Source organism: Coenobita brevimanus, chromosome 62 (genome assembly GCF_032717465.1).
Source record: "Coenobita brevimanus isolate Jiangsu-jjx chromosome 62, ASM3271746v2, whole genome shotgun sequence".
Taxonomy (NCBI): Eukaryota; Metazoa; Arthropoda; class Malacostraca; order Decapoda; family Coenobitidae; genus Coenobita; species Coenobita brevimanus.
The window spans coordinates 36454975-36482329 of NC_137015.1; the positions used below are offsets into that span (position 1 = coordinate 36454975).

Genomic DNA, 27355 nt, shown 5'->3' on the forward strand with positions numbered 1-27355 from the left:
ATTTTGGAACAGCAGTTCTGCCACCAAAATTCATATATACAATACGGAATATATTTACAGTATATATAAAATATATGAAGCGACTGTTGTCGTAACAGACATTAGGCCTACATTATTTAATTTGCAACTGCAGTATACTCATTCGGCCCACCAAATAATCTCTATATACAGTATGACCACATGGTGGTTTGAGTTCACTAATACATTATCATATAAGCTTTCAGACTTTTGAAACATGAAAACTCTCAGCTGACCATAATTATCTAGCATACTAGGCTAAGCATATACTGAATGTTGGTTCATAAACTGCGATACTTTTGAACACTTAACATACTTATGATAAAACTACCTGTAGTCTACTTTTTACAGTAGCTCGTTAAGTACAGGACTTAGTGTCCACAAGCATTAACCCCCACTCCTACCTTACAGAGATGCATGCAGTAGTGGTGATATCATTGCTGGTGGCTCTGGCAGCAGTGGAGGTCCATCCACAGTGCTTCACCAACAATGACGTCGTGCCTGCCCAATTCGTCCCGGATCTCTCAGGGATCAGTCACCTAGGTGCTGAACTTTACCGCCATCTGGATACTAGGGGGAACTTCTTCTTTTCGCCCTACAGCATCTGGTCTGCTCTCAGTCTCACCTATCTGGGGGCCAGAGGCAATACTGAGACTCAACTTAGCGAGGCACTCAAGCTTGATGGCAAAATGAAGACCCTGCGCATAATCAATAGCTTAAAGATTATGTGAGTTTGAATTCTTCGAGTTTTGTCTATAAATCTATATTACCATGCAGCCCTCATTATTTTTTCAATACTACTGCCAATATAAATTGGAGAATGCTGTAATATCACTGTTGTAAGTACGCTTCAATTCCCAAAATCCAAAATGGTCAGGATGAAGGGGCTTTTGGAAAACTGAACTTTTTTCTTGAAAAAATGAAAATTTCACTACCATCAGATGTATGTATCGATATTATTTCTCCATACTCATATTTACTATCCCACACAGTTTTGGTAGTTCAAGTGTAAAAATGAAACAATAAACAGTTGGGAGTTGTGGTGGCTCAATGGTTTGCATACTCATCTCGCAAAGTGAGAACGCCAAGTCTAGGGTTTGAGCCTAGATGTTAAATAAAATATCAGAACAGATCTCTTCCACTAATGGCTAATGTCTTTCATTTTCTCTAACAATGACTGCAATTATATTCTCTTACCCTATTTCCCTCCCCAATAAAGTAGGTGGGAGTGCCCACCATTCGCTTAGCTGTTCCAGTGCCACCTTCAGGTGACTCCGCACTAGTGACAAACCAAATGATTTCCTGTAGCCCCAAACTATATATTAATTGGGTAATAACTACTGTATTGTATAACCAAATGGATGCATGCCTGATGGTTTAGTGGATTATGGTACTCCAGCTGGATGCGGCCATGAGGGTTTATGTCTGAAAAGTGGTTGGGGTTTATTGCTGGTATAATACCACTCAGGTATGAGTGACAGCTCACTCTTCTGGAATGGCCTAGACTACTTAGTTCCAACATTTCAGGTGAGAGTTACCAGTTGCTCTTCCTTGAGTCTCATTATATAAGCAATAAATCCCAAGCACCTAATATAAACCCCTATAGGCCACAGCCAATAGAAGCACCTTAACCTACTAGATTGCCACATGTCCATTTGCCAGATGTCCAAGTGGTTACCATCCAGCTTAGTAAATGGTGTCCTGGGTGATAAGAAACCATTTGGATGGTCGCTCAGTATAGAGACCTCTAAAAGATAGTACTACTACTACTGCTATTACTACTACCACTACTACTACTACCACCACTGTACTACTACTACTACTACTGTACTACTGCTACTACTGTACTACTGCTACTACTGTACTACTACTACTACTGTACTACAACTACTACTATATTATTACCATTATCATTATTATTATTATTATTATAAACAATATGGAGAATACAAATCATCATCATCATCGTCACTGTCATCATCATCATCATCATCATCTAATCCTGTGCTGCCCCATGAGGAGCATAGAAGGCTGGGGCTAGGCAAGTTGGTCCTGACATTTAAGATGAGAGTGACCAGCCTCACTCATCCCTGAGTGGCATTACATGAGCAATAAATCCCAACCACCCCTTGGATATAGACTTGCATTGGCTCAGTCTGACTGGAGCACCTTAATTAATTAATTAATAATAATAATAATAATAATAATAATAATAACAATAATAACAATAATAACAACATAATAACAGCAGTTTCATTTGAACAGTGCCACACAGAGAGATGTAGCAGGGGCTAACTTCACCTTCAAGGATGCAAACCGGATCTATGTGGATGATGGGCTTTCTCTACGCCGGTGTGTTACTGGCTACCTGCATGAGCTGCTTGAAACCACAGACATAGATGGGGATGTAAGTGCTGAAAATCACGAGCTGTTATCTTGCCATGTTAACAGACTAGTCCTCTTAACTATGTCATTATGATGACTTATTACTGTATACATCTGCCACCTTAACCATGTCATTATGATGACATTACTGTCTACATTTGCTGACTTCAGACTACTTTGTTTGGCTTTATATTGACTTCTCAATCTAGAGGGGTTTGCAATTGTCACCATTTAACCTCTGCAGTGTAAGATACCTGTATATCTCCTAAGATTAATAACATACTGTACCTTAATGGTTGCTGGGATATATATAAAAAAAAAAAAAAAATTCAAATTGAATGGTTGAACACTGTAGTTATGCTGATAAAAATGGCCATATTAAGTAAAAATTAATTGAGAGTTCTGTTCCAGCAAGAAAGAGTACCTCCTCAAATGTTTAAAAATCATATGAGTTTCAAAATATATCTGATGTTGTGACTGGATGTATTTTTCCTTTCCTCCTCTTAGTCTTTCACTAACAATTTTCCCTTCCCACAGACAACAGGCGCAGCACAACGCATCAACAATTTCGTGTCCACCGTCACAGAGAACCGCATCCAAGATGTGGTATCTCCCTCTGACCTTGTGGACGGCCGTATGGTGCTGGTCAACGCCGCTTTCTTCAAGGGCAACTGGACAAGCCAATTTGAGGCCAGTGCAACCACACCAATGGATTTCAAGGTCACGCCCAACTCGGCACCACAGTCCATTCCCATGATGAGACAGACAACGTCACTAATGTATGGTAAGCTCCCTCCCTTCCTCCAGTTTCAGATGTGTATGTACAAGTGGAAGTTTCTATCTTCCCGCTTCATAAAGTAAATGAAATATTAAACAAGTAATAAAACATTCTATCGTAATACACTTCCGTGATCTCAAACTGGCACACCTGAGGAATGTCCTATCAAAAACTTTTTAACTATCAGAGATGTCCTGTACCTCAGCTTTACAACAGTTTTCCTTAGTCATCATAATCGCATCCACAATCATCAGATTCTAATCCATTACCATAAGTCGTTTTCTCATCATCACCATGACCATCACTGAAGCCCTGTTTACCACTTATAAACTGTGTAGGTAGGAACCAGAAAGAGGATCATACAAATTCAAGAGAGACATATTATCAGTTGAGTAACCTGTGAAAAGGTCTACACATCCATGCTGTCAAAATTTCAAACTGTGGAAGATAAGAAATAATACTGATTTTCTTTTACACAAGGCAATCCTTCGATGTAATTTCAACAAAAGATCTATAGTTGCAACTAGCTGAAGTGGCTGGTTTCCTGCATTCCACTGAAATCATGTTCAGTTAAGCCTGAGGATACACAAACACCAAGAACAGTTAATTCTAGATCCAATCCCGCCCCATCGTAATGTGCTTAGGCTCTTAAACAATTCAGTAATTCACTCTCAGCCAAGTAAAACAATATGACATCAGAAGGACTGGCATGCTATCATCTCCTTTCCCACCTAAAGGATGGGTGAAGTGTGATTAAAAGAAAAAAATCATCCAGCATACCCATCAGTGTGGGCCAAGTACTCATTTGCATATCATTTAGGTCTTCAAAACCTGGCTTCAACACAAAACAAAGTTCATCCATCCATCCACCATCCATTCCTACGTTGCCCCATGAGGAGCGTATGAGCCCGGGGCTAGGCAGTTGGTTATTTTTTTCTCCCAATTGAAAAAAAATTTCTTCCTAGCTTAAAAAAAAAAAAAATTCAAGCACAAGAGGTAGCCAGCCCAAAACCTGCTATAAGCAGGATCCACTATACAGAATTACTTACGAAAAAGCAACACACAGTCACTAGGAATGGACTCTTACCTTACATTAATCAACAGCCAACATATCTGTAAAAACTCCATCACACTTGCATGCAGAATTCACCAACAAAGAGCACTGTATACAGAATTATTGAAAGAAGAAAAAGCAATGCATAGTCACCCATACCTTTCTCAACAGGTAAGTCAGAGGAACTAGGTGCCCATGTTCTGGAACTTCCCTACTCTGGTGACAAGATCTCCATGTTCATTATGTTGCCTGAGGAGGAGGGTGATGCAGGATGGACAAGGATGGTGAGTGGCTTGAGTGGTCCAGCCCTCCAGCGTGTGGCAGACCGATCTCGCCTCTCCAGACAACTTGTTGACGTCAGACTCCCAAGGTTCAAGGTGGAAAAGATGCTGAAGGATGAGCTTAAACAGGTAAGGAAGAATGGATTGTTCAAATAAAATATGTATAGTCAAGAACAACAATTTGCCTACTATTTCACATGCCTTCCCTATACAGTACTTGGAGCATGTCTTTCACTTTCCTCAGGACAAAATGTATCAGAAAACCTTCAATGAGCACAGGAACATACCAAGCCATTCTCAATTTATGAATATTAGCCTAGTCAGGAGAGGAGGTTAGGTGCCAACCACCATGAAGGAACACCAGTTTACTGCATGGGATGGCCCTGCAGGAGCTACTGTTTGCCTCTAGTTACAAGTAATGGGACTGCATACCCAGAAAGACTGGGGTTACTCTACTATTACTACTACTGCAGCTATTTCACTACTACTATTACTGCAGTTAGTAGGGGGGAGTAAATCATCACCACCACCACCATCTTCATCGAGACCTCATTTTTCCACTCCAGAATAAAATAAGAAAGATATCCTCTGATGAAAAGCTGAAGAACAATCAAGAAGAATGCATTGTTTAGAAGTCAGTCAAGTTATGTATAGTTCTTTTTACATTAGCACTTTACATACTTTCTTGTTTGCTTGTTGATGCTTTAGATGCAGTGGATATCCATTCATTCATTCATTAATCATCTAATTCAGTGTTGCCCCATGAGTAGCATAGGGGCCCAGGGCTAGGCAAGTTGGTCCTGACATTTAAGATGAGAGTGGCCAGCCTCACTTATCCCTGAGTGGCAGTATGTGAGCAATAAACCCCAACCACCTCTTGGATATAAACTTGCATCAGTTCAATCCAACTGGAGCAACTTAACTGCCCAATAAACCACTACATCCCATAATTTGGTTACATGGTTACCACCCAGTGTAGTAAATGGTTTCCTGGTGAACAGGAAACCAATTGGCTTGTCACTCAGTGTAGAGTCACCTGTAGACAGGAGGAAGAGGAAAGAATGAAACTTAGATAATTTATGTAAGCAAGCATCAGGTCATTCTGTTCGCCTGATCATAGCAGTTCAAGGGCTAATTACCTTACAGGATATATACATGCATGGTAATCATTTTATGAGATAAAATAACATTAAATGAAAAATATTCTTCTGTCTGCATGGTAGAGTTATGACTACATAACACTTACTGTGTTTCTGACTTAAATCATCAGTTTTTTTTTTTTTTTTTTTTTTTTTTTAAGCAGGCAGTTAATCTTCAACAGCTTGATATACTTGTTGACCCCATTATTATAATGCAGTTTCCCATTTATATAGCTATGGTGTTGGCAGGATCCAGATACAAGAAAAAGAAGACAAAAATACAAATATTAAGAGCAAACCAAATGAAATGGGCTATGTGTTACATCCATTGTAGGAACCAGGAACAGGAAAATGGGCAACAGAAAAGTAAAAATATTAAGATAGAACCCAGTGGAATGGGCCATACATTCCTCATTCAAGTTACCGAAATTCTCAGCTCCACTGAATTATATTACAGTAATGTTCCTAACATTATAATATCTGAGCTAAATGGGGGCCCAGGGCTTTTGCCATAATCCTCTTCTGAACCCAAATAATAGTTTTATATAACCCAGTGTACATCAACTTAAACCTTTAACTTTTTTTTTTCTTGCAACCCCTGCATGATTTCTTCAGCTTAGGAGATTTCTGTAACAGGAAGTGACAGATACAAGTACAGTATTTGCCAACACCTTCTCAAATAGAGGTCACTCATACTTTAAATAAAATCATCTGGTAGTAACCAGAGAAAATCAAAGAAAAATCAAGGGTGTTAATACAGCCAAAAATTGTTCAGTGTTCACATGATCTAAACCACACATAATCCACAGGGGCTCCAGCGCATGGGCATCATTGATCTCTTCGACTTCCGGCTGAGTGACCTCTCAATCTACAGCCCTGAACTAGTGGTATCCCAAGTCATCCACAAGGCCTTTGTGGAGGTCAATGAGGAGGGCACAGAAGCAGCAGCAGCAACAGCAGTCATAGCAGTCACCAGATCAGGTCACAGTCATCGCCCACGACCCATTCCCTTCTACTGCGACCGACCATTCTTGTATATTATTGTTGATCGTGAGACCACAAGCCTCCTGTTTATGGGCTCATATAGGGATCCCAGCTTATAGAGTGGAGGAAGACAAGGATGGGAGGTGGAGGAGAGTTATGGGCTGGAGGATGGAGGGATTAAGAGGTTGAGACACAGAAGACAAACATGGAGAAATGGTGAGGTGAGGACAGAAAAATGGAAATGACTCACACTTTGGGGTATTGGAAACAGGTATGGAGAAAGGTGAAGAACTGAGGATGGAGAAAACTTAAGGGGTGAGAGAGAAATAAAAGGCCAACACAACAGGAAGAAATAACCAGACGTCAAGGAATGTCAAGAATTGCTGGGTGAAACAATGGTGTGAACAGAGAAGAGGAATGTAGACCATTTGCAGACAGGGTTAGAAGGGTGGATAGCTCAACTGAGAGGTGTGATGGTGAAAACGTGAAATGAGGATGTTGAAACAGATAGGAGATGAAGAAATAGATTGAGAGCTTTATCCGTTTGTAGTATTTTGTCTAAGCAATTGTCGAACATGAAATTATTAAGTGAACTCCTGAAGTGTTTTTGTAAGATATGATAGCGTTGCTTGTTACATAAACCTGTAGGTGTGTAAGTGCATTGTGTAACAACAGTAACCTCTGCAATATAATGGTCTTTCTACAGCAGATGCATCTGCAGGTACCCAGTAATTCTGTTCAGGTTAACAGATCCCTCTTGTAGTGAAGGGTTTGTTGAAGGTTGTACAGTACATAATCTTTCCAGATGTAAAGGTCTCTCAGGCCAAGTAAAATCCTCTGAAGATGACTAAACTAAAATCAATAATACAGCATCACTGCAAAGAGGTTAAAACAGAGCAATGACAAAAGTGCTATTGTATATCTACCAATTTTTTTATGCAGAAAAAAACATATGAAAAGATATGTAATCCGATGCCATAAGAGCAGTGTTGCATATCATGAATGTCACCATAAGACTGAATCTATAGAGATGAGAGCATAATGTGAGCAGAAAAGATGTATGATGCAATAGTAGCAAATCATGAGTGTGTTAGTACAATTATCGGTATATGGAATCTGCTGCATAGCGACGAGAGTATTGTGAGCATGCTAGGAACATTTATGTGAGATGTGTTAATAATAAGACACAGGTATAGGCAGAGCATAAAAACTGAGGTGTATCAAATATTTTTATATATATAGTTTCTCCTCATTTAAAGGAGACAAAATGTAACTCAAGTGAGATATGCTTCTGGTTAGAAAAGCATATAATGTAACCATTCTCACTTCAAAACAAATTTATGGTAATTGTGAGGTAACTTTAAAAGGAGGAAATATAAAATCCATGAGCAACTTATTAAAGTAATTCCATGAATGGACTACTGTATACTCTCAGCACTATTTTTAAAACTACTGACAACCTCTTTGCGCCAAATACTGAAATGCCATCTATTGCTTACTGTACAAAACGGATATACAAAGGAACAATTAGTCATTAGATATATTTGTTAACTGACTTTTTAACAAAAATAAAAGTATAAAAAATCAGTAATTAGTCTTCCTCCATTACGAGATGCACTTTAAATGCCTGAACTTTAACCAATGAGTCTTTGGAAATGATATGGAAATTGGGTTGGCTGGCTGGAGGAACACAGGCATGTTGATAAGACAGACTGACAGTCTGTACACTAAAAAAAAAAAAATGCAGATGGTTAAGCTGCTGAGGTGGGTTGTGAATGAGAGTCTGGCCTATTTTACTGGTTGATGACCTCCCTATGCATGCCTTCTCATTTACTTTTGTCCTGGATCTTACCTCACAAAAAAAAAAAAAAAAAAAAAAAAAAAAAAAAAAAAAAAAAAAAGTTTGCATGTAGTAGCCAGAATGATGGGAAGTTTGGGAATGCGAAAGTGGTTACCAGGTAGTGTACGTAGAGTGTGGTGGTACAGTACATGTAGTGACCTATAATGCCTTGATTATTTAGATTCCAGCCTGAAAAAAAATTAATGTTCACAGAAATTTAAGTCAAAGCTAACAGATGATTTTCCTCGGTCAATTACTTGAGCCTACCTAATGCTTATGTATTTTAAAATACAGTAAATACAAACAAGTAATACAGTAATGTACATGTTCGTTGCACCTAACATCAACATAAGTAAACCGTAGCAATACTAATCTGAGATTTCAAATTTCTAATGAGAAACTCCTAATTTACTTCTGCTAATGCAAACCTCAAGCTTTTGAGAGTAGTAAATGTTAGTATTAGTATGATCACTGACTAAAGAACGTGGGTCAATCGATTATGAATGTTATTATGCAGAGAGAGAGAGAGAGACTGATCAGATCAAATCTCTAATGACATTTAGATCTACTCTGCATGAATGACAAGAAGAAGAGAGTGCACTGTCTTCTCTTGTTGCCACTTCCTCCAACAAAACAAAATCTTTATTATAAGAGAAAAATTGTATCGCAGACTGCCTCTGCAACATGAGAAGAACGAATAAGGAAGAGTGTACGAATTTCCCATGAATGTATAGTACTCGTTTTATCTCAATTTATCCTAAATGCTATAACTATTTCCATCTACAATGCTCAGCTGTAACAATAAAATCACTTTAATTTATGGTGCTAGTCGTGAAGTGCTATTACAAGGATAAAGAGCTGTAGTACCATTTAGCTACATAAAAATATGATGCAAAAGAACGAAAACCGGGCAAACTTAAGGTGAAAAGGAGATACAGTACTTGAGTTACAACGGGGAAACCATTGTAAATATTTCTGAAAATCCCAGCTGGTGCCTACTCATGAAAATCATCTGGTAGGCTTATGACATGACATTAACTAACTTTACTGGTCTTTGAAATACCGGCTCGGCGGAGTGAGCCAGACACCAACACCCTAGGAGGAGGGTACAGGGAGGTGACCCCCACCCCACAAGGAGATGACGGAGAGGCTCGTTTCACCTGCTAAGCCTTTCGGGCATAAACGGCACATCTCCCCCATCACCCTACGCCCCTCTTCCCCGCAGCCAGACTACTTGGTAGCGTACAGTAAAAGTACACTACACTTCAGCGGAGAGAACACTCACCAGAATCGGGGTGGGACTTGCAGTGGCAAAGTCCCAAGCAAACCCTCAGATGCCTATGTAACAGAGGACTCAGGAGAAGCCTCAAGGGTTGCTATCCCCCCAACCCCGACGGAAGGAGGGCATGCTCCGCCAGAGCTGTGGCGTAAGCCGAGAGAATTAGTCCGACCTCTTCCTCCCGACGTCGCAGGGACAGGAATCCCTACCCCAGCAGAAGGGGGGCATGGTCCGTCGGAGCTGTGGTGTAAGCCACAAGAGTACGTCCGACCTCTTCCTCCCAATGTCGCTGGCGTAGGAGTTCCAGGCCCTACGACCAGAGTGCAGACCCCGCAGGATCCGTGGCTGTGGCTGGGAGAGCCCGACGGGCACCCACTCTCAGCTGCCAGGGTCGGCGGTGTCTGGGAAAGACTCCCCCGACTCCTGTCTCCCATAGGAGCACAGGCAGTGCCCAAGGGTCTGTCTGACGGAGGGAATGTCCCCCGAACCTCCCCTGCACAGCCTGGACCGAAGTTTCGGCGGGACCTCATGGGCCCCCCCAAGTAGGAGGGTCAGCCCACAGCCACTCTCCCTCCGCTAGTCCCCAAGCTCCTATAGGGAGAAGCACCTCTTGCTCCACCTGCCCATTCTGTGGCGGAGTGAGGCGCCCCTCTCCCCCCCTCTCTCCTCGAAAGGATGGGATCTGCTTTCTTACAGGAACCCCACCAGAGACCAGATCGGGTGTGACATCCCCGAGGCCAGGTGTCCTGTACCTGCAGCCCCGTCATTCCCAGGTGCTGACAGACTCCGCCAGGATGAGAGGCCGCAGTCCAGTCCTGACGGCCTCCTCCTGCAAACGAAACCGCAGCCCCCGGAGTCAGCGGGGCTCCCCCGATGCCTGCTGCAATAGCTGGACCTCCCCCAGAGCAGGTGGCTGCAGTTCCTCCCTGACGGCCACCCCTGTCGGACAAGATAGCAGCTCAGCCAGGGCGCCGCCCTCCCCACAGCCGACCCTAGGCCTAGGCCTCCCCAGGTCTGCCCCCAGTACTCCGACAACAACTATGGGCCAGCGCCGTGCGGGGCACCTCCCTGGCCCTCTTCAGCCCTAGTACAGAGAGCCCTGCCTCACCCAGAGCCTCTACAGAAAGAGGGCCGCCCACCACGCCAAACACCAACTCCTATGGGACTCGTGGCGACCCCACAGGCGACCTACCCCTGGAATACACTCCCAACACCCGGCCGCCACCTGCGGTTCCTGGCGCAGGGCCCCCTGCCGCCCGTGACCCGATCATTCCCCTCCGCCTGTTCCGTGAGTAAAAGACTCTGAGGTTGTTTGTCCCCTAGTGTCTTGGAAGCCCCTACCCAGTGGACCCGCCCCCTTGCTCCGGTGTCTCTCCCCCCCCCCCCAGTGTTACCTCCCCGTGTGGAATAGTGAACTCCTCACGAATAAGCTCACGCGCGAAGTGCGTGGTGCTAGGCCACGGGCCGCCCCCAAGTGTGATTATCCCTCCCCCCTTCCAATGTTACATACGGACAGACAGCATCAGTGCCCTGTCCCCTCCTCCCCCCTTTTGCTTGGCCCATACGAAGTGAATAGGAAATGATATATGAAGTGTACTCCCAACTCCCTGTCTCGTAAGGAAGTCTACATCACCACTCCCCCCTCCCCCTTCCCCCCCCTCTGCCCCACGCGCGAATAGATCGTGAATGCTATATTCTCTCGTCCTATGTAACACACTCGTAGCATAAGGCTAGCTAGGATATCGTCTGTGTCACGAGGGTGCATATAACTAGCATAGGAGGCCATTTATGTTACGAGAATATATATATATCATCATCATCAGCCGTCTGAGTATCCACCGCAGGACCGGCCTATCCTGACCAAAATTGGGGCGATACATACAGCCAATGTATCTCTACCAAGTGGCTTAGGTTGTCTAGTAGAGATTGTATGTAGGGTGAGAAGTGCTTGTAAGTGTAATTGCAGTGTTGGAGTGGCTTTGGATGTGTGTGAATCAAGTGAAATCGGCCCGCGCAAGCCGACTGGGTGCAAGCATACTTCACAGTATGCGACACTGGTTCAACCACAGCACCCCTTGTGTCCGCCAAGCGGTACGTGGCCAGGAGAACGCTCCCAAAGTTTATTACCCTGGTGGGGCGCGAACCCTCGCTCTCCAGTGTACGAAAATACACACTCCGTCTATGTCACGCGTTTGGGTATATTGAGATATACTTGACTGTCCCTGTTATACATCTCAGGCCAAGCGCACCTGGTGTATTGTGTGAACCATATGTACGACACTGTGTGGAAATTGTCATATATAAGGAAAGGTAGAATACTGCGTAAAGGTCAAACTCACTGAACTAGGTGGAGATATTTATTGTGAGGGCTAGCCTTCTGAGATTATTATTATTTTTTTTTTACATGAGGAAGAAGGAGCTAAAGGCAACAAGCCCGCAAAACTGTTCCTTCCAAGAGAAAAACAAAATACAAGAGAGAGCCAAATTCAAGATCCGATCATTTCGAGATGCCTGGACACACTGCGTTTGAAAGACTGGAGAACATAGGAAGCAAGAAATGCAGTCAGAGGGAGACAGTTCCAGAGTTGACCTGTTGCATAAATGAAGGACTGGGAGTAACTGTTAACTCTTGCATTAGAGAGTTGGACAGAAATGGGATGAGAGTTTGCTGCTAGACGGGTGCTACGCGCACGTCGTAGAGGTGGAGGAATGCATGCAGACAGTTCAGAGGAACAGTGACCATTGAAGTAGCGATAGAAAAATAGATGAAGATGTAACAGTGCGGCAGAGAGACAGAGGTTGAAGGGAGTCAGTCAGAGGAGGAGAGTTAATGAGACGAAAAGCCTTTTACTCCACCCTATTGAGAAGAGCTGTATGTGGGGAGCCTTCCCATACATGAGAGTTGTACTCCAGGCATGGGCAGATAAAACCCCTGTACAGAGTCAACAATTGTGCAGGGATAATGGAACGGAGTCGGCTTAGCACACCCAATCTCTTGGAAGCAGATTTTACAAGACGATGTAATATGATCTTTCCAAAATAAGTCCCGAGTAAATGAAACCCCAAGCATGTTCAAGGATGATGCAGGATTACGCTGAACATTATTAAAAACTAGTGGGTATACCTGTTTAAGATTTTGTCGGGTTGATAGGTGCAAAAACTCTTTGATGCATTAAAAACAACCAAATTATTTTTACCCGTCAGACATTAGGTGTGCCATAGCCTCATCCCTTGTTTGTTGAAGTAACTGCTGAGATGGACGTTGCGAGAATCGAATGGAAAGGTGAAGGGTGGAATCATCAGCGTATGAGTGGATAGGGTTAAATGTACAGCTTAGAAGGTCACTGATGAATAAAAGGAAGAGAGTTGGTGATGGGACAGAGCCCTGAGGAACACCACTGTTAATAGATCTAGGAGAAGAACGATGGCCGTCTACAACAGCGGTTATACAACGACCAGAAAGGAAGCTAGAGATGAAGGCACAGATAGAAGGATAGAAACCGTAAGAGGGCAGTTTGGAAATTAAAGATTTATGCCGGACTCGATCGAAAGCCTTTGAGATGTCAAGTGCAATCTGGTTATTATATGTCCCACAGTTTTGATCACGGGTGAGTATGTAGTTGTCTATTGTTAATATATAAATGTGCCTTTGACCAGTTGTGTTTGGACTTTCCTTCCTTGCCTGTGACTGACCCGGTCGAGAACAAAGAATCCAAGGTCGCACCGTACCTGAACCCGAGAAGTCGGGACTCAGAATACGCTACATAACTGTCTTACTGATATAAAATCATAAGATTACATGCCTACAGATTTTACTAGGTTAGTTTCAACGAATACTGGTTTTTAATTCATCTTTATGCAATGTTTCTCCCTCCCTATCTCTTGCATCTTAGTATTTAATATAAATGCTTGAATATCGGTACCAAATATATGCTATTTATGTAAATGCACCGAATGACACTTTAAATATTCAAAACTGTTATGCTGCCGATAACTTGGTTTTTCTGGGTTCTTCTACTGTATACAGGACGGAACACACAAAACACACGTGCTACACTCCAACAGTACAAGGTTAGAACATGAATTCAGTGTAGCAGTACATCAGGTTTATTTTTATCCTTAAACTCTAGTTACAACTCTGGCAACATTATGCCCAAGACATATAGGACATACAAGGCACATGGTCAATCCGGGAGATGAGGTCTAAATCAGAGGACCTGAAAAGACCTCTACTGCGGGTGCGCTAGGGAGATAGCCACAAAGTTTATGCACAGGAAAAGGGGTAGATCCAGGAGGTGAGTTTACGTCTGTACTGTAGGATGTTGTTAAAGGTATATCAGGAAGGCAAAGTCCAAAAGAGAGAAACTGCGACTCTACTTCCGAAGGGGAGATCTAGTTCTCACTAAGGACCTGGGGATCAGACGTTAGTGTGGACTGTCCCCAAAGTGGGCACACAGGGAGGTTATAAGGGACCCGAGTAAGACAGCTGACGTATATGGAAATGTTCCTGACTCGTCTGGTTCCCTTTCATATATTGATGTCCCCTATATTATAGGTTGTGCCTCGACTGACAGTCACCAGGTGATGAGTGTAGGTATGTAATGTAGAAAGGCATTACATATCTGCAGTCGATGGTGTTCTCTTGGTCGAGGTTTTTTTTTACCATTAGTGTAGGTCTAGTTATTTGTCTCTTAGGATTTAGTATAGGTTAGCGATTTGTCTGTTAGGTGGTTAGTTTTAGGGTCTTTAGATTAGGTATTTTTGATTATAAGTAATATAAGGTTAAAAATATAAAAAATTAAATAAAAATAATAAAAATAAAACTACAAAAAATAATAAAATAAAAATTATTATATATATATATATATATATATATATATATATATATATATATATATATATATAATATATATATATATATGTACGTGTGCATGAAAGTGTGTATGTTCATATGCATGGATGCATGTACAGTATGTATGTATGTATGTATATATATATCTATGTTCGATATATATATATATATGTATATATGTGTCAATATATATACATATATATATATATATATATATATATACTGTATATATATTTGCCTTAATGACCAGGGGCTCCGGCCCCAATGGTCGATAGGCAAAAAAAAAAAAAAAAAAAAAAAAAAAAACGGGACAGCAAGGTCATATGGTAGTGTCACCGGGATCTCTTTTCCAGGTGTAAGGGGGATGGGGCTGATGGGGCGTGGAAGGGGGAGCACAGGGAGAGTCACTCCAGGGATCGCGGTGTCTTCCAGTGGCTGGTACAGGATAGGGAGATGTCGTGGCTTCTTCGTGGCTGAACTGCTTCGGACCTGTCCAGTTGGCGAAAGGAGACGTCGTGGCTTCTTCGTGGCTGAACCAAGTCGGGCCAGTTCAGGTGATGAATGGAGACGTCTTGGCTTCTTCGTTGTTGAGATGCTTCGGGCCAGTTCAGTTGGGGAACCCATGGAGTTGTGTCGAGCCAACTCCCCTGTGACGTAGCAGCGAGACGTCGAGCCAAACCAGAGTCACGGAAGCACCGAGCCTTTTCCTTGGCGTTGCATCGAGCCAATACTAAGAGATCTGACAGTTTGCAGGACTTAGGGCTCTGGTTGCAACGGCGGGTGGGCTACGGCTCAGGGCGAGAGAGGGTGGCGTGTGCACGGTTCCGTGTCCCTCTGGCTTGGAAGCTCGTATGGTGGCGATCCTGGCGGCGGGGCAAGGCTGTTTTCCGTCTCCTCGGCGGTGGTTATCGGTGGTAGCTGGGGCGGGAACCCTGGAAGTTGGCTTCGTCCCGGGCATTTTAAAAACACTCAAACAGATCTTTACCAAGTATCGGCTACAGAATATTGCGGTATGTTTGCCCTAGACTACACTGGTTTGACCATCTATCCCCCTCGAAAAAATTGAGTCCATCTACCCCCCCCCCCAACACACATTTAAATACCCTTGGATATCCCGTGCCTATCGTTCCATTTCTTTCGCTCCTCTCCCTCCCTTCTTCAGCCTCTCACAGGTTATGAACTTTGACGTCCACGTAATCCCCTCTCTCTAACGTATCTCCCGCTCCTCTCCCCCACACCAATCTCCGACCTTTCCTCCCCTCACATTCCCTCACCTACCTCTTACGTCACCCCCCCCTTTCCTTCACCCTTACATCCTCTCCATCTTCCTTCATATTCTCTAACCTCTCCCACTTCCTTCATATTCTATTAACCTCCCTCACCTTCCATCTCCCACCCTCCCCTCTCCCCCTACCTTACATTCCCTTACCTACCTCTTACTCCACACCCCCTCCTTCACCCTTCTCTCTCTCTTCTTTTATATTCTCTCTCTCACCTTTCCTCTCCTACCCTCCCCATTACCCACTCCCCCTACCTCACATTCCCTCACCTACCACTTTCGTCAAATCTCCCCATCACCATCAACCCCTCCTCCCTCTAGCTGTCCACCTCCTCCTTCCCCCCTATTTGGCTCAGTTACTATTAAAATTAAATGCAGTAACGCTCTACCAGGTTCAACGTATTTAAACATTTGTTTGTAATTATAAGCAACGGTATCGACTTTTGTGAGTAGTATCTCTTTCTGCTGCTCAACAGACACTTAATCTGCAAAATTACCACTAAAACTTCAACCAGCAGGTTTCTGAGGAATATCCTAACGCTTATTTTCTCATACCATAATATAAATTAAAGTGTGTGTGTGTGTGTGTGTGTGCTAATTCAGTAATTTTAATATCAATCTTGTACTGTTACTGTACTTGCTACTGCTACTGTTACTGTAGTGTTTCTGCTAATTCCCTCCGAAAGGAAATAATGAAATCTATAATATTCAATTATATTAAACGTTAGTTTTATCTCTTCTTTCATAGCCAATATTCGCCCTTAATGTACTTATACCTGGAAGGTTTCCCTAGACCGGAATCGAGTCATCTGGTGCAAGCAAACTATTGATATCAAGTTTCCTTCAGCTCTGAAAGGGATATGAGGTGGCGTCTAGGCACATGAGGACTGGACAAGAGGGTCTCCAAGTATTTCTCTCCTTGTTCCAAACCATCATTCCGGCAACACAGCCTCTTTACAAAATACACCCCCAGCTTGATTCTTCACTTGATTCGCGGGTCACATCTCTGTCTTCTGTCCATCCCATTCTCACTCACCCTCCTAATCGGTCTCCCACTCTACAGTATATACGTAAAAAAGAAAAAAAGTGATTGTATTTTTACCACACCAATCACCACGCGGATATTCAGTCACATGAGAGTGACTAGGAGGGTTTGTTATTCGGCAAAATGAGAATAAAGGGAAAAAAAAGAAGGTAGTGGAGTAAATGAGAAACAGTGGTGTAGTCAGGAGAGGAGGTCGGACGAGAAGATAATAGAAGGGTTAGGCAGTCGAGTTTACATGAAACGGAGAACTAGGATGGCTGGGAGAAATGGTAGGACGAGAGGCTGAAGTTGGAAAGAGGAAGTGTTTTGAAGAAAAGGTGGGACAAGAACCACCTGAAGGAACAACCATGTGCATGGGAGAAGAAACGGTAGAACGAGAACAATACGTAGGAACAAGGTGGTGGCTGTGAGAAGAAAAGGTAGGACGAGAACCAGATGCAAGACCAAGGTACTGGTTTGGAGAAGTAGAGCCAGAGCCAGATGTACGAACAAGACACTGGCTGGGAGGAGAGGGATGATGATGATAAAGCCACAGAAGGTGTTACGGTAGCAACTATGAACGATGCAGTGTCGGACGTGGGTTTGTTGCTGTGTGGGGACAAAATCACCTGTAGGTCTTTTGTCAAAGTCATCCGTTAGAGAACGCAGCATCAAGCAACACACAAAATATACAATTATTTTTATACACCCTTCATGTCCTAAGTTTCAAAACTATACTTTTGTGTTTCAAAATACATTCTGATAATTTGGTGGTCTTTTGTGTGTTTCAAAATACATTCTGATAATTTGGTGGTTATATCTTTTAATCGCATCTGTTGCCAGACGCCTAATCCTAGAGTTCATTGAAAGTCCCCACACAAAAAGGTCTCCTAAATTCTCCATCACATTTCTCCGGCACTTTAAATCGCCCTCTCTCATGCACCCCACCTAATATTTCCTTGATTTATAAGAAAACAAATCTCCATCCACCCACCCGTCTTCCAATCCTATGTTGCCCGACGAGGAGCAGAGGACCCCAGGGTAAGGCAAGTTGGTCCTGCCATTTAAGATGAGAGTGAGGAAACAAATATATTGTATGCATAGAGAGAGAGAGAGAGAGAGAGAGAGATTAACTTACAAAGGAAGGCTAAACACACACACACACACACACACACACACACACATACAGCACTACATTCAGTGTATACTTCCAAGAAACTACTGCATATACACATTCAATGAATCCAAACACACATACTCACACACACACAACCATACACAACATTACATTCAAAATTATATATATATATATATATTCTATGAAGTCTTACACATACATATTCAACACACACACACACACACACACACACACACACACACACACACACACATATCCGCGCAAAACAATCCAATGAAATGTCCTCTATGGGCACACCCACCACCATCGCCCAACAAGAAATATTTCACGGTGTGGGTAGACTGTTTTCACGCCAAAAACAGGATGGCGGCTTCCTAATGGTTATATCGCATTCTTCATTCCCATACACAGCGGCAGGTGTGGCTGTGTGAAGCACATTACATGTGAATGGATGAGTCTGAAAATGGGGATTCCCCAATATTGTTTTCCCACTTCGCCCGTCCTCCTTCGGTAATTCTTTCCACGCTCAATTTTCAGAGAACTTCGTTCCTCTTGACATGCTCTTTTAAAGAAGCATCCACACGTGTGCTGGAACAATTGCTGTAGGTCACTTACAGCATTACAAAAAAAAAAAAAAAATGAAATATGGGGTGAGAAAAAATACTGATCAACATGTAACCTTGGAATGAGAAACCGGAAACCGATACCAATGAGTCGCGAATGCAATAAAAACAACCTATGCGTCAAAAAAACACGTCGAAACACAATCGAGTTATATTTCTTTAGTGAAGTAATTCCTAGATAAGTGGTTGCCGTAACAGAGGTGGGGCGGTTGCTGGAAGTAGGAAAATATTGCTGTATATAATGGCACCTACGAATGACCAAGGTTCAGTGCGTAACAAGAAGCGGGTAAGGGTTGACGTCTGCTGTACCAGCTTCCTGCAGTCTTCAAACTATTTGAGTGCCATAGTGACAGCTGTGGATAATTGTGGTACAAGATCTCTGAATATTAACAGGTTAGTGACTTGACTTAAAGTTAAGACATAGACTATTACCCCGACAAATCTTGAGATACCACTGGCTTCTTCGTACTTCATTCAGTTGAAGATAAACGTTTGATGTCAGTCTCTATGAAATGCCTATGCTGTTCATAACAATGAAAGGTTAACTGCTCTCATATCCTTCAGCAGAGTAAAATAATCAAATGTTGGCGTGAATATCAGATCGCGTTATATGATTTTAAAAATACAATATTTTTATTAAGTATATTGGCGACCATCATCCACTCACTTGATGTAGTGCTGCCTACTTCTTCCTTTGCCTTTATCATTCTTTTCTGTGCCTGCCCTCCTCTCTTCCTATTTCTCCCATCTTTCCTGTCATTTCTTATTGCTTCTCTTTCCTTTACAGGTGGCTTCACATTGAGTGACAAGCCAAATGGTTTCCTGTTAAACAAGAAACCATTTACAACGCTGGGTGGTAACCATATAACCAAACCATACGTGCTCCCTACGTGTCAGCAAGTGGGCTGGTGGAGGGTTAGTGCCCCTTCCCGTAAAACAAATAACTCACGGTCAAATGGCCACCCCTTACGGGATTTTGGCGTCTGGCAATAGACAGACAGATAGATATAAGGCAAAGTCATTGAGTCACTTCTTCTGTGACAAAGTGGTGTTCCTCGGCCATACGAATCACGCAAAACACGGGCTGAAAGTGCAGAGCTTCGCGGCGGTGATGTCGGGCAAAGCAAACCATCCAAAGCATGCTTAAAACTGTTAAGTTAAAGTAGACCTGTATGTTTTTTGTCCTTCCCATTCATATTCAGTCCCTTGTCTCTCCCTTGACTACTTTCCCCTTCATTCAAGCAATTTTTCCTTCCGTCCTACCTCTTCCTTCCCCCCCCCCTTTTCGTTTCTTCTCGTCCTCCTCCCCTTCCACTTTCCCTATCTTCCTAGTCTCTTCCTCCCCAGTGTTACTACGCAGCTGCACGGGCGCTTACTACGTCTGAAAATAATTGCCGACCTGGGCCGGCAACACATCTAGGGGCAAACTCGGTTATAATTTGGAGACAAGATCCTTCTCGTCTTGCGTTGTCGATTCTTGGTAACATCGGCTTTCAAGGCGTCCATTGGTACTCCACCTATATTTTAGTCTGTGGAAGGAGGGAAACAAGGAATAATGAAGAACCAAGTCATAATATGGCACAAAGGTAGAAGGGAGCGGGGTAAATAAGTATAATAAATGTGTGACATGAAGAGTAGTAAGAAAAGTGATAATATTAGAATTAGAAACAGTGGGAGAGTCTCCTACGAAATCAGTGAGTTGTAGAGACCGAAATAGTGAGGAAAAGAAGAGGAAACCTGCGAAACGTTCTTGGAGTGTAAACGGGCAGTACAGAAAAAGATGACGGACAGCCATACGACAGTTACAAAGTGAGCGGACAGGCTAAAGGTCATGGCTTATCAAATGACCATGAGTCAGGCGGGTGTGACCCACGCGAAGACGAACAAGGATGGTCTTACATCGACGACTGGGGTGGGTTAATGTGTGCCAAGGAAGAACAGAGGGTTTAACACTATGCAGTCTGTTGAGAACCTGTTGGTTCCACGTGGAATGCTACCGATCACGGAAGAAACGGGTTAGAAGAGTGAAATAATCAAAGGTAGGAATGGGGCAGAGGGTGGACCTAGAGGAGAAAGTAGCAGAGCGCGCCTGTTCTCTACCTGTAATCCCAATATGGCTAGGAACCCAGCAGATGCGAACTGACTTTTTACGTAAAGACGGAACAGCCACTCCTGAATTTGGATGATTAGAGAGGGAGAATAAGGCGTGGCGTGTAAGGAGGTGAGCGCACTGAAAGAATCGGAGAAGATATAATGGCGGAGGAAGAGAATTTAAGAAGAGACTTCAGAGCAAACAGAATAGCATACAGTTTTGCGGTGAAGATACTTGCAATGGAGGGAAGTGTACATTCGAAGAAGTCAGGGAACACAACAGCAAACTCTACACCATGACAAAATTTAAAGCCGTCAGTAAAGATATGGGTGGCAGAAGAGTGACAGGATATACTGGTATCTTCGAGAAAAGGGAGAAGGTATCAGGAAAGAAAAAAAAAAGTCTTAGAACAAGGAAAAAAAGAAGGGCAGACCACAGAAGGAGGTAGAAGTCAAGGTGGGCTGGAAACTGGACGTAGTGGAAGAATAGGAGGCAAGGCAAAATCAATATGTCTGACGAAGGGTGGGGACGCGAAGGGAAAATGGGAGATGGGAGACCAAGTGAAGACAGCATTGGACAGGGCTAGGAGGATGGAGTAACTTATTTGTTGGGAACTGGAGGAGACGTGTATAGGACCTGATACCGAGAAGAGAACGACGATAAGAGAGGGAGGAAATGCCTGATTCAGCACAAAGACTTGTAGCGGGAGTCGACCGAAAAGCACTAAAAGCTAAGCGAAAACCAGCATGATGAAGAGAATCTAGCTTTGAAAGAGTGAGAGTGGAGGCAAAAGAACAGATTTAGCAACCATTATCGAATCTGGAAAGAATAGGGTGAGGACGAAGAAGTGTGACACTAATAGCACCCCACGAAAGGTGAGACAGCGTTTGCAGTAAAAGAAGACGATGAAGGGTAAAAACCTTGAGAGAAGAAATATCTATCTATCCATTGCCAGACGCCTCAATCCCGTTTGGGGTGGCCACAAACAAATCGCCTCCAAGTCGCCCTGTCCCCCGCCATTTCACTGCCCTGCTCCCAACTCACACCCCCCTCTCTCATATACCTCTCCACCCCATCCCTCCATCTCATCCTCGGCCTCCCCCACCCTCTTCCCCCCTCCACCTCACTCACATACACTCTCTTCGTCAGTCTTTCACTCTCTATCCTCTCCACATGGCCAAACCACCTCAGTGTGTTCCTCATAACGCTTCCTATCACATCCACACCCACACCACAACGCTCCTTTATATCCTCATTCGTCAGCCTGTCTCTCCATGTGACTCCACAGGCTCCTCTTAAATAACTCATTTCCACTGCTCTCGCTCTTGACTTGTGTCCTTCCAACAACGTCCAAGCTTCACTTCCATACGTTAGAGTTGGTATCACAATACTGTCATGCAGTAACTTTTTCACTTCCATGCTCACTTCTCTGTTTCTTATCACTGCTTTCAAAGAACCAGCAACCTTTCTTCCCTGCTGTACCCTTTCAAGCACTTCACCCTCCAAACCTCCATCCTTACTCATCACACTACCCAAGTACTTAAACGTACTCACATTTTCCAATTCCTCACCACCCAACCTCGCTGTACATTCACTGACTTCACCTCTCTCAAAGACCATCACTTTACTCTTCCCTACATTCACTTTTAGATTCCGTTTCTTACACACTCTCCCAAACTCATCCACCATGCCTTGCAGCTTCCCTTCGTCTTCACTCAACAACACAGTATCATCCGCAAACAAGAGTAAAGGGAGTTTCCAAACACTATCCTCTCTCACCAGGGCCACTCCAACATCCATTACCCTATCTTGTACCTCTTTTATTACCCCATCCATGAACAGATTGAACAACCATGGAGACATGACACATCCCTGTTTCAACCTACCTCCAAAGAGAAAAATTCACTTAGTTCACCATCAACACGCACTGCAGCCTTAGCACCATCATACATACTATTCACAGCATTCAACAACTTCCCATCTACTCCATATATTCTTAATACTTTCCACAATCCTTGTCTATCCACCCTGTCATATGCTTTCTCCAAATCCATGAAAGCCGCATACAACTTCTTTCCCTTCTCTAGAAACTTTTCCACTAAAGATGTAAGAATGAATATCTGATCTACACAACCTCTTCCCTTCCTAAAGCCTCCCTGTTCTTCTCCAACTAATTCCTCTGTTCTTTCTCTAACTCTATCGATAAGTATCCTACCATACACCTTTCCTATTATACTAAGAAGACAAATGCCCCTATGATTACAACACACTTCATTTTCCCCTTTTCCTTTGTACAAAGGAATAATTACACCCGACTTCCAATCCTCCGGGACTCTACCTTCCTCCCAGGCCAATCTGCACACCTTCCACATCCATTCTACTACTATCTCTCCCCCATGCTTCAGCATATCACCACACACTCCATGAATTCCTAGGGCTTTCCCCAATTTAACTATCTTCATTGCTTCCACAACTTCTGTCCTACTGATTTCTTCCTGTCTTCTCACCTCCCTCCTTCTCCCAGCCATTCCCCAGCTTTCAAATAACGCACAGAACATGTACTGTAATCCTAAGCATGATCTTTCGGTAGTCGAGTAGATGAATAGACAGTGTGAGTGATGGCATGTCATGATTCACGAATCATATCCTTGCCAAATCACAGACACCTTAATTACACTTCGAGTTCACATGAGTACAACAACGAACAAGACATAACCAGAGCAGAAGAGGCATCAGGGAACTTCACACGCTCACAACAGTATGGTGCTGGACGGCCCTAAGATGTAGAAATGAAATGACTACATACCCAAAGACCTATACATATTGAAATTTCACCTTCTACTGCAAAGGCAACATGTAACATAAAATATACCGTACCACCAATAGACCTAGTACTACTCCTGCACCTTGGTGAAGCAGAAACTGTGGCTCTATGAACTGGTTCTGAAACTAAAATTACCTTAAAAGAAAGATACAACTGTTCCGGTAACAAACCTCATTTTATCTAATTTTCAGCTCTAATGAACTCTTTGGGAATCATTTCCATATGCAGTACCAACATGAAGCGGTGTGAGATTAAACAATACAATACCGTATTAAACATAAACTTAAAATATAATACGTAAACAATGATACCACAATTCTACTATCATAAGATATACTGAACGCCGGTTCATAAACTAAGATACGTTTGAACAGTTAACAAACTTTCTGATAAAACTGCCTGTAGTTTCCCCAATCACAGTAGTTCGTTAAATGGCGGGCTTAAACGTCCACAAACATTAACCCCACTCCTACCTTACAGAGATGCACGCAGTTGTGGTGGTATCACTACTGGTGGCTTTGGCGGCAGTAGAGGTCCATCCACAGTGTTTCACCAGCAATGACGTCGTGCCAGCGCAGTTTGTCCAGGATCTCTCAGGGATCAGCCATCTAGGTGCCGAGCTTTACCGCCATCTGGATGGGACGGGAAACCTCTTCTTTTCGCCCTACAGCATCTGGTCTGCTCTCAGTCTTGCCTACCTGGGGGCCCGTGGTAATACTGAAGCTCAGCTTAGTCAGGCACTCAAGGTTGATGGCAAAATGAAGACTCTGCACTTGATTAATAACTTGAAAAATATGTGAGTATGAATACTTGGAGCTTTGTCTATGAATCTGAATTAATATTCAACCCTCATACTTGGAGGTGTGCTCTATCACATTTTTTATACAAGTGACAATATCAATTGGGGAAAACTGTCAAATACCCTGATAAGTATCAAAGGAACTTTAATAGGCAGTTTTTCTGAATTTACTGCAGGCTCAAATATCATGTCAAAACTGAGACACAAGAAAAACTTACTGTATATGGGGGCCAGTGGCAATACCAAGTCATTCAGGTGCTCTGAGGTGATGGCAATTTATCAGTAGCTTTGAGTAACATGACTTTGAACGCAAAGATTTTTACTTTGATAATATTAACTATTTGGGGATATATTGAAAGTACATAGTCTCTATATAGTCCAGTGCTCAGTACTGATAGCAAAATTAAAGCCCTACACTGACCAGGATAGACTAACAGGTGACGACTAAGGACCGAACAAAGGACATGGTACGGATTGCGACAGGGAATGTAAGGAGTGCAAATGATGAGGTGAAGGACAGAAAGACTGTCCAGGTGCTTGAGGGTGCAAAAGTGGATGTATGTGGAATAACCAAAACTAAATGGAGAGATGAGTGTGTCAGAGAGTCGGAATATGGATGGGGTATATGCGCGATAGTGGATTAGAATGAGAGGGCAAAACAAGGAGTGTGTATTGTTGTGTGCAAGAGATAGAAGGAGAATATAAGAGAGTATGGAGCAGTTGGCTAAAGGATTGTGTGGTTAATATTGAAAGTTGGACTACAAATGTGGGTGATTGTGTGTGTGTATCCACCAACGCAAGATCGTGCAAGTAGTGTGAAAGAAGAGTTCTGGACTAATGTGGAACCGTGCATGGAAGAGTTTGAAAGGGATAAGAGAGTCTTTTTGATCGGAGATATGAATGGAAAAGTAGGGAATGTGAAGAAGGATGGAGTAGTTGGTGAGTGGGATGTGCCTGCACCAGAAGTGGACGAGAATGGCAGTGCAGTGGACATTTGTGCATGGAGGGGGTTGGTGACAGCCAATACCCTCTTTAGACGCAAAATGATCCACTGATGTATGTGGCCAGTGATGAGAAGGGTGGGTGGTGAACTGAATGAACGGAAGGCAATGATTGATTAAGAGAGTGTGGAAGACAGAATGAGGTGTGTAATGGCTGCAAGAGCATACAGAGGTTGGGGAAGTGAACTTTCTGACCACCACTTGGTGGTGGTGAAAGTCAAGGTTCAAATGAAATAGAGGAATCGAAGAAGGGAAGGATACAATGAAGTACTTCATGTAAGGAGGGTAGAAAGGTTGCAAGTGGATGGAAAAAGGCAGAATAAAGACTGAAGTGAAGGAGCGACTAGGTAAATAAGATTTGGAGCAGAAGGGGGACGTGGAAGGTGTGTGCAAGGTATTCACAGAAGAAATCTGTGCAGCATGTGAGGTGGTGTGTGTGGTGTACAGGAGACAAAAGGGGGTGCAAGGAACACCATGGTGGAATGAAGAGGTGAGACAGGCTGTGGAACAAAAGAAGAAAGCATATAGTGAGTGGATGAGGAACGGGGTCGAGGAGGAAATTGAGAGACGGAAGAGTGAAATATATGTAGAGAGGAAGAGAGAGGTGAAAACATTAACAAGAGAATGAAGACAGTGGATGAGGAATTTAGATGGAATTTGAGCGTAAATTGGAAAGAATGTAAGAAAATTTTTTAGAAAGAAGTACAGAGCGTTAGACAGAGTGATAAAGAAGTTAGTTGGGGAGTGAAAGATAAAGATGGTAAACAGCTAGTGGAGAAGGGAGAAAAGTGAGCTGATTGAGAGAACACTTTAAGGAACTGTTGAACACAGAGAATGACAGTAATGATAGTATACTGTACGTGGCTGAGGAATGGCTGGGAGAAGGAGGGATGTGAGAAGAGAGGAAGAAATATCAGTACCATGAAAGTTGTGGAAGCAATGAAGAAAGTCAAAATGGGGAAAGCACCAGGAATTGATGGAGTGTGTGGTGAAATGCTGAAGCATGGGAGAGAGAGAGTAGTAGAATGGATGTGGAAGATGTGTAGATTGGCCTGGGAGGAGGATAGAGTCTCGGGGGATTAGATGTCAGGTATAATTATTCCCCTGTACAAAGGAAAAGCGGAGAAAGAAGTGTGTGGTAATCAAAAAGGCATTTGTTTTCTTAGTGTAAAGGAAAAGTAACGGTTGGACACTTACTGACATAGTTAGGGAAATAACAGAGGAATTAGTAGGAGAAGACCATGTAGGTTTTAGGAAGGAAAGAGGTTGTGTAGGTCAGATACTCATTTTTAGGTCTTTATTGGAAACGTTTCTACAGAAGGGAATGAAGTTGTGTGTGGCCTTCTTGGATTTGGAGAGAGCATATGGAAGGATGAATAGACAAGGAATGCGGAAAGTATTAAGAATATATGGAGTAAAAAGGAAGTTGCTGAATGCCTGAAGAGTAGTATGAGAGTGCTAAGGCTACAGTGTAGGTGGACAGTGAACTGAGTGAATTTTTCTATCTAAAGGTTGGATTGACATAGGGATGTGTCATGTCCCCATGACTGTTCAATCTGTATATGTATGGGATTATAAAAGAGATACAAGGTAGGGCTCTGGATGTTGGAGCGGCTCAAATGAGAGAGGGCAGCATCTGGAAACTCCCTGTACTGTTGTTACCAGATGATACTGTGTTGCTAAGTGAAGACGAAAGGGAGCTTGCAAGGCTTGGTGAATGAGTTTGGTAGAGTGTGTAAGAAATGGAATCTGAAGGTGAATGTTGGGAAGAGTAAAGCTATGGTCTGCGAGAGAAATGAAGTCACTGAATGTAGTGGGGTTGGATCTGGAATAAATGCAAAATGTGAGTACGTTTAAGTACTTGGGTAGTGATAAGTAAGGATGGTAAAACATGGAAGAAAGGTTGCTGGTTCTTTGAAAGCTGTGATAAGAAACAGGGAAGTGGACATGGAAGTAAAAAAGTCG

At 43.0% G+C, this 27355-nt stretch overlaps 2 protein-coding genes across 2 annotated transcripts in view; both read left to right on the plus strand.

The window, feature by feature from the left end:
* LOC145404129 (iris-like) overlaps window positions 1-27355 on the plus strand; it is a 36982-nt gene that overhangs the window by 4950 nt on the left and 4677 nt on the right. Inside the window, exons 2-6 of the mRNA XM_080275757.1 lie at window positions 430-745; window positions 2284-2425; window positions 2941-3187; window positions 4407-4645; window positions 6465-6792. Of these exons, the coding sequence (XP_080131883.1) occupies window positions 432-745; window positions 2284-2425; window positions 2941-3187; window positions 4407-4645; window positions 6465-6758 (1236 nt within the window). The 5' untranslated portion in view covers window positions 430-431 and the 3' untranslated portion in view covers window positions 6759-6792. The remainder of the gene's footprint in view (window positions 1-429; window positions 746-2283; window positions 2426-2940; window positions 3188-4406; window positions 4646-6464; window positions 6793-27355) is intronic.
* Window positions 18965-27355, plus strand: part of LOC145404038 (uncharacterized) — a 63241-nt gene continuing 54850 nt past the window's right edge. Inside the window, exons 1-2 of the mRNA XM_080275641.1 lie at window positions 18965-19067; window positions 24071-24386. Coding sequence (XP_080131767.1) covers window positions 24073-24386 — 314 coding nt within the window. The 5' untranslated portion in view covers window positions 18965-19067; window positions 24071-24072. The remainder of the gene's footprint in view (window positions 19068-24070; window positions 24387-27355) is intronic.